The following is a 16128-nucleotide window of genomic DNA, read 5'->3' as shown; positions in this document are numbered from 1 at the left end:
AAGATATAGTCTCCTTCTGCGACGAGTTTCTTTATAGTATTACTTGTCAAGCGACTCATGCGAGTTTGTTCATATTTTACAAATAAAGATTTGTCTAATAACACTGACCATGATATTGCGTACAATACTACTCATTAAAGAAATCACACAGGGTAGTTCACTTTTAGAGGTGAGTTTTCTTTGGACAGAGTTTTCCGGAAACGACTATTAATTTTATTCACATTTGAAAATTTCTGTCAGTTCTCAACTGCAACATAGCGCGACTTAAGATAAGAAAGTGTAGCAAGCACGTTTAGTACGCTCCCCCGTAGCTCTTATTTCTTCGCGTAGATGAATATTAGCAAGAATATATTCCGAAAGTGTAACTAGTTGAGGTATCCAAAATTTCTTCGAACGATGAATAGATAAATATCGTTTAAATATATTTGTTTCGTGAGAGCAAAAATATTACACTTAAACTTGAAAAAGACGAGAAACAAATTTCAGCGTACTGATTATATTACTTATAAGGTTTTCGTTGTTTTCTTTAAGTCATAAATTAACAGATGAAGTTGAGACCTTTCTCGGGCAAGTATAAAAAATTGTAGGTCCTTTACACAGGAGTTTGCATACCCTATTCTTAAAATATTTCAGCTGCTCGTAACATATTTGTAATCGGATCCGTAGCTAAATTAGACATAAAAATATTTTTAAAAAATAAAAATTTCAATTTAGTCTCAGAAGGAGTTTTTGAGGAAGGGTTTGGCTGTCGAAGCACAAAATAAACAACTAGACAAATATAAATAACACCAGTAATAAATAACAAATAACAACACGAATTTTCCAACAAAAATCTTTATTACAAAATTTACAAAGATTTTTTTCAATGAACACAGCAACAAATTCCATAATAACTATATTGTGAAGATATGAGTATTTAGACACATAAGAAAATATTTTATTTTGAACTATGGGACATTTTATTTTAAAAATCATTACAGTGAAAAGGATAATCATTCATTTAATGTTAAATTACTTTTCAACTTCTTTTTTCTAAGTTAATTTGCCTTCCCTACTAGGAAGTCTTATTTCTGTCTGTTATTTCCTTCTTACACTTGTAATTTCTCAATTAATAAAAACAACAGATTGCTTCCCCGTACACATTCCTACCATCAACTTACCTTGGTTAATCTACGAGCACGCACTTTTTCATGAACCCGGAAGGGACGTTAAACAAAAAGGATTGAGAGACTTTTGGAAGAGGCAGTCGATATGGAATTAGAAACGAGTTAAGATGTAAACCGCGAGCTTCATTTTCAAGTTTACGACAAATTTAGCCTTGCTCTGTCCTAAAGAGCACATTTGTATTAGCTAACGTTACATAGCTGTTAACGACGATGAATTGTTTACTAAAGAGTAGTTTTGACTCTTACTGAACTTGCGATCTTCGTAAAGTTGGTTTCCTTGTCCGGGTTTCGCTAACTCTTAACCTTCGACTACTTGGACGACCAGCCACCCAGAAAGAGAGATGGACGGACGTCAGCCCACTGGAAGAATCGTCAAGAAGGCAACATCCAAATCTACAAGTAAGTGCAAGTAGGTTAATCTGTCCTAAAAGTTGCTCCCTTCTCACCCCTTTCAACCCCATCGACATCACAATCTGTTTCTTTTTACATACGTTTGATTTTATGTAAATGCAACCCAGGACTGATCCCGTGCCTTACGTTCTGTCAAGTTCAAGGTATGTAAAATCCTGGGCGCAACTTGTCGGTTCTGACATCCCCAATTACGTTACTTATAAGCACACTATCTGAGCTCTCAGACCGACAAGGGGCGACTGCACAATATTCAATTAATCGTTGCAATTCTTCAATATTCATAGATTAATTCAATCAAGCTCGTCAAAACGTAGTAAACATCAAGTGCATTATTCCCTAAATTAAAGCAATTAATATACAATATAATCCTTCCATGGATCTCAGCAAGTTATGCACACACAAATTGCACTTATTCAATTTAATAGCTAAAGTGGTCAGAATTCCCTTTAAGAACAATGTTTTGGCTTTATCAGTCAATGAATAAATGGAAAATCCTACTTTTAAGTTTCATTTAAATTTTCCAATTTAACTCAAATCCGAATAGCAAGTAAACCATAACAAAATCTCTAATCTGGGAAAAACTATTAAATCCATACTAATCTAGCTAAATAACCTCGTAATACCTGAAAATCTTGAAATATTAAATGAACTATACAAAAAGACCGCGGTCTAAAGCATAGAACAGCAAGTCTTCCATATAAAATTGTCCAAGACTACTAATTTGACAATTTCAAGAGATAATATCATTAGGCCTAGTTCAGGGATTTTGAAGGTTTCGTAACTTCATCAAATCTAAACAATACCAAATGCGGGTTAAGGCTTGAGAACCACGTGTTTTCCGCTTTAGTCCAAGACATATGTCTAAAACAAACTTTCAAGAATAATAACAATTTCTCCAAATCTTATAAGGTTTTCTTATCTTACTACTGTTACAATGTACAATCCGCGTGCTAACGGTTGGGAACCACAATTTAGTACGTTGTAACAAAAACACTATTGAATTTAAGTTCTGAGGAAAACAAATAGGTTTCATATAACAAACCAATCCGGTAAGAAAATTCAATTTAATTCATTTTCTATTAAAGGCATTGGGTTCAAATCCCGCAATCTTCTTATAACTTGGTTATCAATCGAGTTTAAACCAGAGACGTAATCCTGCTGAATATTCCTATTCCAACCTTTGAAAAGCAATTGGAGTCAGAACCACACAAGCACTCAATAACACGCACAAAGGACACACTACTAAAAATTTAAAAAGAACTAACCCCTAATTTTTCAGCCTACTTTAACTTCCAATTTTTACTCCACTCTGGGTTGCAATCACGTCTTGTGTCGGTTAAAGCAAGAATAAACACTAGATTTGTGTGAGTTATTAGCATTAAAGAAAAGACGGAGAGAGATAACTACTTGGTCCAAAGGGACACTAAATTTCATCAAGAAACTCACTTGCAGAACTCTTCGAATTGACATAACCAAGCAAGAAAAAAAATTCAATTCTAATCCTAAAGCAACCACACATTTAGCCAAATTTAGCCAATAAGTGCAACACCAAGCACTCAAAATGTATCTCTTCAGTTTCAAAATTTATTAGGTAAAGCGTGCAAGCAAACAAGTTATGTACAAGTTTCAATCTTTCAGAAACGTTATCACCACATGTAACTGCATATTCCTCACTTCCTTGTTTATTGTCACTTTTTTCATTAGGATTAAGGACATTCACAAATTAAGCAATAAATAAATTAAACTCGAACGACGTGATCCAATTTGCAATTATTCCATCGAAACGAAGACCGCAATCGCTGTGTGAGCGAACACTTCCTTAAGACAGCTGACCCTTCCACCTCTGCACACACGTAAAAAGTCACGGAGCCTCGGTGCAGCACGTACCAATAAGCCTACGGCGCGGGAAGGGGAAGAAAGCAGAAGCGCGCGCGACCTTGATGTAACAGCCGGAAGCAAAAGAATTCTCAACCTACTTTCAATACAAACAAGTTTTTATTTAACTCTTTTTATTTCTTTCTTAGTCTTCCTTTACTTCTTTTTTAAAGAATAAATTCAAACAAATCAAGATTAATACCAATTGATTTCTTAGTATTTACAGACAGGAGCGTCATTTAGAGGGGACAAGAGAGCGCATTTGCCCCCCCCCTCCGGAGTTTGAGGTTTACGTATAGTTTAATCGATTAGCAACTAATATATTAGTACAAAACGTGAAAGTTAGCGGTGGTCTTGCCTTCCCCTCAAGCGAAGTCTGTAATGACGCCCAGTTTACAGAAAATTAATATTATATAATTATCAGTGGCATGTTTACGATTTTGTTTCGGGGAGGGGCTATGCTAATTTTCGGGGAGGGGTTGCTTTGCCTGAAAATGTGAAAATTCTGCAAGATGTTTCATATACTTTACTGGAGTAAGTAATATTTCGGGAGGCTTAAGCTTGAAGACCCGCCCCCTAAATACGCCACTGATAATTATCTTCAATAGCCAATTATCGTTATACTATTTTCCTGCTGTTTTAAGTTTCTCCGTTTTCGTAACGCATGCGTTATACCTTATAAGAGGTATTTTAATCAGATACATGATAAAAGCCCAGCTCAATGAAGACACCAAGTTCATTGCTCTGTAAATTCGCTTAGGGGACAAACATACATACATTATGTAATAGAAATTGTCCCCTCATCTTACTTAAGGAGTATATACTAATTTCCGAGAACATTATGTCACGTCAACTTGGTAATAAAGAATGAGTCAGAAAAAACTTGGCCGCTTTCATTCCGCCATATTTTCTAGTATATAAGATGAACATTGGCAGCACTGTGCATAAGCAAGGACAGACTCCCGATCTTACTCACGAATAAATTGTCAGTTATGAAGTGCGCGTGGTGTGGTAAAGGTCGATGAGTCAGAAAAACGAAAACTAATTGTGAGCAAACACCTTGAAAATCCAGGTATGTCCTTAATAAATTAAGCAAACTCATAAAGTACCCTTGGTCTACAGTGGAAAATGTAATTAAAAAGTACACACAAGATTTAATTGTTGAAATAAAACCTGGCTCAGGTAGAAAACCGAGGATTAGCCAACCGAAGCTGGAGAAAATGGTTACTGCATTGCTGCGTCAGAATCTGAAATAGCAGTTCCTGGTGTGGTCAAAGCGTCCCAATCTACAGTGCAAAGAATTAAAGCAAGGAAAGGTTTACGATCTTTCAAAGTGCAAAAGGTACCTAACCGAGACGAAAAGCAACAACTGACGGAAAAATCCAGAGCAAGAAAACTTACCTTAAGGATGATCAGTACCTTACTCAATATGAATGTTGCATTATGGACGACGAAACCTATTGTGTCGCTGATTTCAGTCAAATTCCCGGAAAGGTGTACTACGTAGAACTGAAGAGGGAAGATGTGCAGGATAAATTTAAACAACGGAAGGCATCCAAATATCCCAAAACATATTTGATTTTGCAAGCTATTTGTTCATGCGGTAAAAAAAAGCAAGGCGTTCATCACAACAGAGACAATTAAAGGCGGAATTTAAACGAATGAGTGTTTACAAACACGCTTGTATCCATTTGTAATGTCACACAGTAACTCTGTTTTCTTTTGGCCAGATCTTGCTACCTCTCACTACTCTAAAGCATCCACTGATTGTTATAAAGAAAAGGGTATCGTCGCAGTTCGAAGAGAGGCAAATCCACCAAATTGCCCTGAACTTAGGCCAATTGAAAAATATTGGGCCCATAATAAAAGAACATTGAAAACATCAAAAGGGAAGGCGGCTCACTTGAAAACTTTTCGTCGCAAGTGGACTGCAGCTGAAAATCAAATAACAGAAGATGTGTGAACTCTTATGAAGCGGATTAAAAGTAATGTACAAGCATTTTTCCACAATTAGTTCTTTATGATATCTTTTGTGTGTTTATTTTTTTATTTTTTTTTTTTACTTTATAGTCAACTAAAATATTAAAACGACCTTTATGTATGGCAAGATAGCCCCCCCACTTTAGAAAATTGAAACAAAGACTAGGTCATTCGTTTGTACTACGTTTGTACCGTTTGTACCGAAAATATTTTCGTTTGTACCATTTTCCTTATAGGGTTACTTGAGAGGTCGACTGGGGGCGCTATCTTGGCGCCAAGATAGCCCCCCGTATCACAGCACAAAAAATTGGAATACACCATTCGAAAGCAAATCGTTTGTACCGTTTGTACCGAAAAAAGTTTTGTTTGTACCCTGATAGTTTTCGAGAAACAGGGGATGACATTTGGGGGGGGGTATCTTGGCGCCAAGATAGCCCCCCCCCCGTATCACAGCACAAAAAATTGAAATACACCATTCGAAAGCAAATCGTTTGTACCGTTTGTACCGAAATAAGTTTTGTTTGTACCCTGATAGTTTTCGAGAAACAGGGAATGACATTTGGGGGGCTATCTTGGCGTCAAGATAGCCCCCCCGTATCACAGCACAAAAAATTCGAATACACCATTCGAAAGCAAATCGTTTGTACCGTTTGTACTGAAAAAAGTTTTGTTTGTACCCTGATAGTTCTTGAGAAACAGGGGATGAAATTTGGGGGCTATCTTGTATGCAAGATAGGCCCCCTAATGTGTACTTTTTCCATGTCCATTAATAAGTATCATATGTTTATCCATGTGAATTAATGTGTATTTAGAATTCTGGTTCTGCATATCAAAATAAAAAATGAATTTTTCAGTAATAACTCAACGTTAAAATTGAATCGGCGAGTGGGAAAACAGTGTGAGTCCAAAATAAACTATTTTGAAGTAAAGGCGAAAATAACACTAAAGATGTAGTACTACAAGTTGTAATGAAGAGCAGTGCAATTTGCAAGACCTTGCACGTTATAACAGAATGCTATAATGTCGACTGTACATTTGTGCATTAACTAACGAAAGTTATTTTTACAAATATCTCAAAATGCGTTTTGTGGACTATAGTAGTTTTCCACTCACCGATTCAATTAAATTTTCTCTATTTTTGTCCTTTTCCTTAAGTAAATACGTATTATTCAGCAATGGCCTATTTGCTTTCCTCTATTGTCTACGAAAGCGGCAAACTTCTCGAGCCGTTAATGTGACAGATATAAACAGCTAATTTTTTCAGTTGGTGTAAAGCTGAAACGTGGAAGGACGCAGTTTAGGTGAGCAAACATTTCATCTTTTAGTTTTCTTTGTTTAAGATTATTTCTGTAAATCCAGTTTCTTTCTGAATTTGTACACACTTCGTTATGCTTTTTACGGTATTTATTTACGAAAAAGAGCACAAATAGATTAAATTTAATTGAATCGTTGAGTGGAAAAACACTACTAGTGCACAAAACGCATTTTGAGATGTTTGAAAAAAGAACTTTAGTTTGTTAATGTCACAAATGTACAGTCGACATTATAGCGTTCTGTTATAAGTGCGAGGTCTTCCAAATTGTACTGCTCTTCATTACAACCTGTAGTTCTACATCTTTAGTTTAATTTTCGCCTTTAACTCAAAATGGCTTATTTTGAACTCACACTGTTTTCCCACTCGCCGATTCAGTTTTAACGTTGCGTTATACCCAAGTCCTTCTTTTCATTTGGATATGTACATCAAGAGATCTAAATTCACATAAATTCACATGAATAGACACATAATACTTATTAATGGGCACGGAAAAAGTACATATTAGGGGGCCTATCTTGCGTACAAGATAGCCTCCCAAACGCCATCCACTCTTTCTTGAAAATTATCAGGGTACAAACAATACTTTTTTCGGTACACACGGTACAAACGATTTGCTTTCGAATGGTGTATTCCAATTTTTTGTGCTGTGATACGGGGGGGCTATCTTGGAGCCAAGATAGCCCCCCGCCCGAAATATCATCCCCTCTTTCTCGAAAACTATCAGGGTACAAACAAAAATTGTTCGGTACAAACGGTACAAACGGTTTGCTTTCAAATTGTGTATTCCAATTTTTTGTGCTGTGATACGGGGGGGCTATCTTGGCGCCAAGATAGCCCCCCGCCCCAAATATCATCCCCTTTTTCTCGAAAACAATCAGGGTACAAACAAAACTTTTTCGGTACAAACGGTACAAACGATTTGCTTTCAAATTGTGTATTCCAATTTTTTGTGCTGTGATACGGGGGGGCTATCTTGGCGCCAAGATAGCTCCCCAAATATCAATCCCTGTTTTTCGAAAACTATCGGGGTACAAACAAAACTTTTTTCGGTACAAACTGTACAAACTATTTGCTTTCGAATGGTGTATTTCAATTTTTTGTGCTGTGATACGGGGGGGCTATCTTGGCGCCAAAATAGCCCCCCGCCCCAAATGTCATCCCCTCTTTCTCGAAAACTATCAGGGTACAAACAAAACTTTTTTCGGTACAAACGGTACATACGATTTGCTTTCGAATGGTGTATTCCAATTTTTTGTGCTGTGATACGGGAGGGCTATCTTGGCGCCAAGATAGCCCCCCCAAATGTCATCCCCTGTTTTTCGAAAACTATCGGGGTACAAAGAAAACTTTTTTCGGTACAAACGGTACAAACGATTTGCTTTCGAATGGTGTATTCCAATTTTTTGTGCTGTGATACGGGGGGGCTATCTTGGCGCCAAAATAGCCCCCCCAGTCGACTTCTCAAGTAACCCTATAAGGAAAATGGTACAAACGAAAATATTTTCGGTACAAACGGTACAAACGTTGTACAAACGAATGACCTAGTCATTGTTTCAATTTTCTAAAGTGGGGGGGCTATCTTGCCATACGTCGACCTTTCTTCTTTTCATTTCTTTACCTACTTTTTGGTCAAAGTTACTGGCCAAGTTTTTTCTGGCTCATTCTTTATATGTAACAAAATAAGGGTCTACTGCGTTTCTCTAATTTTAGAATACATTTTGAACCTGCTACTCCGTTAGAGACACGTTTTGGTCAATTTGACAGGAACATTGGTCTTGGTTTTGCAGCTTTTGCAAGAGTCTTGCATCCAAGACCAAGAACAGGGATCCCGATGCAAGACCAAGACCAAGACCAAGACCAAGACCAAGATCAAGACGATACCTGCAAGAACAAGATCAAGACCATGACTCTTGCGCAAGAATCTTGCACAAGTACCGGCACTACTTGATTTCTTTATATACTGTGAAAAAGAAGGAGATTTTTTTTTGGCTTCAGTAACAATGCTGAAGGACTGAATGTGTTTCCAGTAGTTTATGCAATCCGTGTGAGTCTGCCCCTGTAGCTTATAGCAACAGTATGTCGTTTTCTGAATTGGTTGTTTGCGTTTTCTGTAGATATTACTCATTTACAAGCCACACAGTTATCATCTCGCACCATGTGAGCTTTTCTGGTGGACAAACACTGTGTGCGTGGGTTTTCTCGGTATTTTTTCGTTTCCTCCTACTTTCTCCATTCCACTATTTCAGTCATTTCACATCATCACTGCTCCCTTAGCCTTGATGCCTAAACGTGGGACGATAAACTAGATACTTCATTTCATTTCAAAGCATATTAGTGGTGTTCTTCTTCCAAAACTAAAGAGAAATGTAGTATTGAACATCGGTAATACCGTATATCATAGGTGCCGACTACATGGGTATGGCCTTGGCTCCGAGATTCAAGCATCCGTTGGAAATTTTCAATCTGTACTCTTAAAACTAATATCGAAATAACATTTTCATGACATTGAGAAAAACTTAGTACATGTGACCGCAAGTTTTGTTAAATGGCCGAATGCTTATACGTTGAATAATTGTTTATTAATATAACTTTTAGCGTCATTGGATATACGACACTTCGAGGTTGAACGATATTACATTACGCAACAACAATAAATTTATATTATAAAATTGAAAGTGGCTATTTTTGTGACCCTAATCTCTTGAAACAGCCGATCGATCTCATTCAAATTTATAACATAGATGAGTTTTGGGCCTGGGAGTGTGTTTACGTTATTTCACTTTGAGGAGCAATGTAGGGTTGGAGGAGAAGAGGGAAATGTACAAAAATTGATATAAATAAAAATAAATATATAGATCCCTCCCTTTAAATATATATGTTAAAAAAGAAATATACGTGCTGTCTTTGTGACCTCATCACTCTTGAACCAGCCAATCGATCTCAATCAAATTTTCAACATAGATGAAGTTCTGACTTGGGGTGTTTTTTATCAAATCATTTTGACCTAAAACTTAGGGTAGGAGGTGGGGATGGAAAATGTACAAAAATAAATAAAATTTAATAACTCTTGAACCACCCGACCGAACTCGATTTCATTTTCAACATAGATGAGGATCAGACCTGAGGTGGTTTCTGTCATATCACTTTGGCGATGCACTTTAGGAGAAGGAGAATGAAATATATTTAAAAATGATCAAAAATGGCCGATATTAAAATCGAGTCTATAGTTTTAGGGGTCGCTGAGAAAAACAGTGACTCTTCCTATGCTATTTAAATCCAAGTTCAGCCCGGTAGCTTGGCGGAGGGAAGAGAAGATATATAAAAGCCATCGAAAATGACAAATAATATTGTCGAATCCATAGTTTTCCAGTTCGCTGAGTTTGCGACCAAATTCAGCCTCATACACAATAATGAGCAAAAATGAGCAAATATTATTGTGGAATCTATAGTTTTCGACGTCGCTAAGGTGAACAGTGCTACTTCCGATCACGTTTAAATGCCAATTCCTTGGGGGAATAACTAGATATATAAAATTATCAAAAATTACTATTATCAATGTCGAACTCATGGTTTTCGAGGTCATTAAGATGGGCAATTACACTTATGATGCCGTACCTCGCAACATGGGGGTGAAGGGTGTTATATAAGTTTATTGAAAATGACCAATATTATTGCCGAATCCTTAGTTTTGGGGGTCTCTGAAACGAACAGTGACACTTCTGATGCCGTTTAAATTCAAATTCAGCCCCGCAACTTGGGGAGGGAAGGGAAATATACAAATAATCGAAAATGACCGATATCGGAGAGAGCTTTACTAATAGTAAAAACTAACTGACTAACGAAATATATTATTATTACTTTTTTAGGTTTAACCCAACGAAGTGGGTACTTGATGCTAGTAATCCATATTCAGAAGTGAGACTTCAAATAACTTGGAGTTTGATGCCGTTATTTTGTATTTCCAATACAGGTCAAACGTATTTATATAGATTGAATTTTCACAAAAGACATAGACAGTTGAATCGTTTTCAGTTTTCACTCAATTTATTCTAAAATCTTAAGAGGTTTGATTATAATAATTATTATTTCAAGTTTCTCTCTCTCTTTTTACTCAATATTGCTAAATATATAATCATTTACGTAATAGATATTCTGCCATTCTTGGCAGGTTACTTGCTGCAACTGAGAAGCTTCGACGTTCGGTGGTCCTGAGGTAGTCTCTTCGTATTGATGTAGCAATTTTCTGTTTTAATACCTTCCTTCAACTAGTCTCCTTCTTTCCCACCCTCTCTTTCCTTCCACAATACCCTCCAGCACGTCCCTCATAATACAGTTCCTCCTCAGCCAATATCCTAACCAGTCCCTCTTCCTTCTCTTAACAATATCTAAAATTCTTCTTTCTTCCCTACTGCTACATTTTTTAACACCTCTTTCGTTGACCCCCGTGAAGTTAGCGACCAAACGTTTAATAAATCGATATTCTTTTAGAGTTCTGAGTAGCACTCAAAGAGTTCTAGAGTTCTTGCTAGGTTACACCAATAGTTCTGGGTAAATAAAGATTTTATAGCGATATTAAAGTTTCGGTGCTAACTTCACGCAACACCAAAAATCTTAAAATGTATATATTTTTTAGAGTTCTGAGTAGCATTCAAAGAGTTCTAGAGTTCTTGCTAGGTTAGAACAATAGTTCTGGGTAAATAAAGATTTTATAGCGATTTTAAAGTTTCGCTGCTAAATTCACGGAATACCAAAAATCTTAAAATGTATATATTTTTAGAATTCTGAGTAGCACTCAAAGAGTTCTAGAGTTCTTGCTAGGTTAGAGCTGTAGTTCTGGATAAATTAAGATTTTATAGCGATTTTCGTATAATACTAGGACTCAGAGGCCTAGGTAACCTGAGTCATTCATCGCAGTCAAAGGTCATTGACCTTTGACCTATGACGTCACCAAAATTTTTGCTGACTCGGCTGAATATAGAGGGGCCCCTACTACTACCAATCACACTTATTTTCTGTTAGTTAGCCACCTGTCTAAATAGGCCACTTTCCAACGGAAGCTATGGTGGCCAACATAGACAGGTTCCAATGTGTTTGAGCGCTAAGCAAGCGTCCTTTGTCACGATATCGCTTTCGTCCGAGATCAGCTACAAATAAGAACTACCTTTTCTTTCTCAACTGTGAACCCTCATGCACAACAGCGGCAGACCAAGCCTGTGGCCGGGCAGCTAGGCGTCCCCGATTTATGAGTGACTGAAGATATTATTTTCTTTGTTAAAAAAATAAGTTTTTCTATTAACTCATTATACATCTACCATAGGCAGCGTGCTGGCTGTCTTCCTGAGCTTTTACCATCTAAATCTGCCACTGATGCTTATTTATAACTTACAAATACATGATGTTCTATATTTTTTTAAAAAATTTAAAACCTGTAATATTTTAAAGGCGTTATCACATAATACCACCAATTCAATATACTTATCCCAGTAACACTTTTTAGTAAAGTCTGAAGTTATAACGTAACATTAGAATTGTGAAGATTATCCCTCTCAAACTGGTTTGGGAATCGATGCTTTCTTGATTTACTTCAAAGTGTTACTTGGAAAGAGTTTATCTATAACCGTTTAAGGTTGCTTTATTTTATTCACTTCAAGTTACCGCATGTTTTCTCAAATTTTAACCCATACCAACGTTCAAGTGGAAGGATTGATAGATTCCGGCAACTTATGTAAAGTTCAATTAACGGAATAGTACTCTGTGAAACATTGTAAATTGCCATGCAATAACAAAAATAACTGTGATATATTCACTTGGTTGCTTGTACGTCTCAGAATATAAAGTTTGTTAAGTGCAAACTTTAATTATACCAAAATATTAACAAGATAAGTCTTAATTGATCCCACTGAAAAGAATGTACCGTCACTGGGATTTCGTTACATTCCTTCGGTGTAACAGGAATAGTCAAATCGAAGAAAAAAACATTTCAGAGTGCCCAATAATGATACTAGAAAATGTGGAAATGAATTTGCATTAGCCATGTTCTTAGACTTTACATATCAGACACAGAACCTAGGAGCAACGGATACTTTATTATAGGGTGATTCTACACTTATTCCCACACGAAATATCGCTGTAGTTTTTTTTGTTCTATTTTATTCTAAATAATTTTTTTGTGTTTTGAAATTCATTCCATTACACAAATTGCTTTTTTTAAAAGATATCTCCTATTTCAGGGTACAATTATCTTTCTCGCTTTACTATCTGCCCATAGGGACAAAGAAACGTGGGTTAATCCAGATGAATTTAATCCAGACAGATTTCTGAAAGATGGGCAAATTGTTAACACAGAACATATTTTTCCATATGGAGGAGGTAAGATATTCTAGCATTACATGAGTAAGACGTATTGCTATACAGATTTTTCAGAGTTATAAAGAGAGAATAAATGTAATTCATTCCCTAATGTTATTCTGTTTTCTTAATTCTGCTGCAAGAATTGAAAAATATTGATCTGCCTAAGTGCTCTGTAGAAAAGCAGGTTAAAAACAATTATCTTAACGTGGCTATACAGACCATTGAAAGTTGAGTAGGGTAGGGTATTTAGTCTATTTCCCGCTGTGATTCAGAAAATATTATGGTAAACAGATCATTAAGAGTTGTAGATAGGTGTACAACGCATACACAAACTATGGAATTATACTATCATTATACACTTTCTGTAGTGTACTGTGGGGTCACAACCACAGTTAGTTGTCTCAGTTATCAGTTCTTACTAAATGAATGTGGGGACAGCACTTCACATGAGAAGAAAGAAAGTACGTGGGGATCCGGGCAGTACAGTGCTTGAGTAATTAATTGGGGATGAATGAAATAAAATACATGTTTTATAATAGAAAATATCGCAGAGACGCAAAGGTTAGGGAAGGAAAACATTTTACTGTATCTCAGCCATTTCGCTGTGATGAGCCTCTTTAAATATCGGATGAAGCCTTATCCTTCAATCCGATGAGTGTTTTCGTCTTGTATCGATCCCGACCTACAAGTGTTTACTTGTGGATTGTGAATAATACTCCTATATAAAGTTGTCTATAGTGTCAAGCAGGTTGTTCTTCATAAAGAATATTGATATATAATTTGCTTACTTGTACAAAACTACAACCTGGAGACACGCCAATGTATTGAAATTGTAAGAACATTTAAATGAAAAGAAAAATTTCAAATTCTTAACATTGCAACTATGAATTAATAATGAACCGTAGCTAGAGCATGAAGCATAAGAATTTCGTGTAGTTGAATAGAAACCATCTATGTTGGTATTCAGATTTACACTATTACTGGGTATGTTATGGTTTTATCTCCAAACCGCATTTCATAGACTGTAGATCCACATTTAATGGTATACCAGGAGAATCAAGTAGATCTGAGAATTGTGCACTAAATCAGAAATTTGAAAAAACAATTTCACAATTAATTTATCAGATAAGGAAAACTATTAGTATTGGTATTAGCATTATTCTTAGAAGTTGTGAATATTTCGTGATTATTAACAGAAATCAATCTGATACCTAAAAGTGTACATGTTTAGTGTACAATACATGATTTAGAAACAAAATTTATTCAAATAAAAGAAAAGAGAATTGCATAAGTTGTACCGTTTACCAAACATTATTAGTGTTATGAAGTGTAGGAGGCTTGAATGGGCAGGTAATGTAGCCAGAATGGAAAAGGGTAAGACACTTTTGAACTCTTAAACTGGGAATCTTATCGGAAAACAACAATTAGGCAGGTCTAGAAGGAGAGGAGATAACAATATTAAGCTGGCCCTCGTAGTAATAGGAATACAAAGTACAAACTGGAACCAGTTGGCTAAGGATAGAAGTCGATTGAAAACTTCTGTGATGCGGCTTCCAATCTCCGGTTCCATAGGCCATAGAGTTAGTTAGTTAGAATGAAAGATAAATTGAATGTTATTGCAAGCGAAGAACATACTTTTATATAGATTATGTAAAACTATATAGGAAATTCAGAACGATTGTAATGTATTAAAAATTGCAAGATATACATTTGAACTGTACTAGATGAACCTGCGCTCTCTAAACAGTGCATTATTCACATATAAGCACGGAACTTGTCATTCCTCACAACATCTGTCCATGTCACTTTAGAGACACAAGAGTCTTGATGAAAATCGGCAAGGGCTATCAAAAAGGGGAGAGCCTACATTAGGTTTCAGTTTCTCATTTATGTATGATTAGTGCTTTCTTTCTTCTTGCAAGCAGTATCTAATAAGCAAATACATTACATACACAATTAATTATAATGTCAGTGATATATTTTGTTCATCGGACAAAACACTCCAAACAATAAAGATTTATCTCAGACTGGAGAAACGGTTATCCTTCGCTTTATCATATGGACATGAAACCAACACCCGGGAAGTATAAAAACCATGTATATAGCTATGTTCTGTTGGAATCTATAAGTTATACAATGAGGATATAATGATGCTCTACTTTTTTTCAAAATTTCAAAATAAAGAAATACTGCCCATGTTTTTTAAATACTCAATTAGCACTGGATAATCAACAAAAATTTGGAATCTTCCACAGAAAACGGCACGCTTCTAACACTAGTGGTTTTCGAGATCTGATTGTTGAAAGGACTTGAGACAAACTTATAATTTCTTTTCTTAGAAGACAAAGACATAAACCTATCATTAACGGGGAATTTTATTCCAAAAATATTAATTGAAGAATCCCCTCCATTCTCTCAGGATTTCTTATCTTAGTGTTAACAACATTATTAATCTTAGTGTTACTGCAATTATAAATAATCAAAATGTGTTCAAGAAGTAACACATGTGTCCTTGTTTACGTTTGATATTGATTTGTTATATAAGTATACGAGTACTTCTCAGATTTCATAAAGAATTCGTTTCAAGTTATAATATTATAGTGTGAGTTTTAAAGTCAATTTCTGTATTTTCTTTTCAGGTCGAAGACGATGTTTGGGAGAAAAGGTAGCAAGAATGATCCTCTTTTTCTTTACAACAATGATGCTACAGAAATTTACCTTCCGCATTCCACCAAATGAACCTCCACCATCAACAGAGTTTATAGAAGGATTTGCAATCAAGCCTAAACCGTTTCGTGTTGTAATTGAGAATAGAATAAAATGATATATCCACTGTTTATGTGAATATATTAAGCGCCAATCTCCCGTAGTAATCAAATAGGCATAAGATAAAATCCAACATTAACTTCTGTTCTGGAAATTTAGGAAAGTTTTTGAACAATATATTTTTTACTGAAGTACTACATTTCAAGAACATTTTAAAATTTCTAGGAAGAGAAGAATTATATATGGAATTTGTAATTTACATAT

General features: G+C 35.8%; 1 protein-coding gene across 1 annotated transcript in view; it reads left to right on the top strand.

Moving 5' to 3' along the window:
- LOC145692173 (cytochrome P450 2J2-like) overlaps positions 1-15922 on the top strand; it is a 32747-nt gene extending 16825 nt beyond the window's left edge. The window contains exons 4-5 of the mRNA XM_081767472.1: positions 12978-13116; positions 15738-15922. Of these exons, the coding sequence (XP_081623598.1) occupies positions 12978-13116; positions 15738-15922 (324 nt within the window). The remainder of the gene's footprint in view (positions 1-12977; positions 13117-15737) is intronic.
- The last annotated feature ends 206 nt before the right edge of the window (positions 15923-16128 follow it).

The sequence above is a fragment of the Thermobia domestica genome, chromosome 8 (assembly GCF_964235325.1).
Source record: "Thermobia domestica chromosome 8, izTheDome1.hap1.1, whole genome shotgun sequence".
In the NCBI taxonomy this organism is placed as follows: domain Eukaryota; kingdom Metazoa; phylum Arthropoda; class Insecta; order Zygentoma; family Lepismatidae; genus Thermobia; species Thermobia domestica.
Note: the sequence above shows the minus strand (reverse complement) of the source record. Positions and strands in the feature narration are given on the sequence as shown.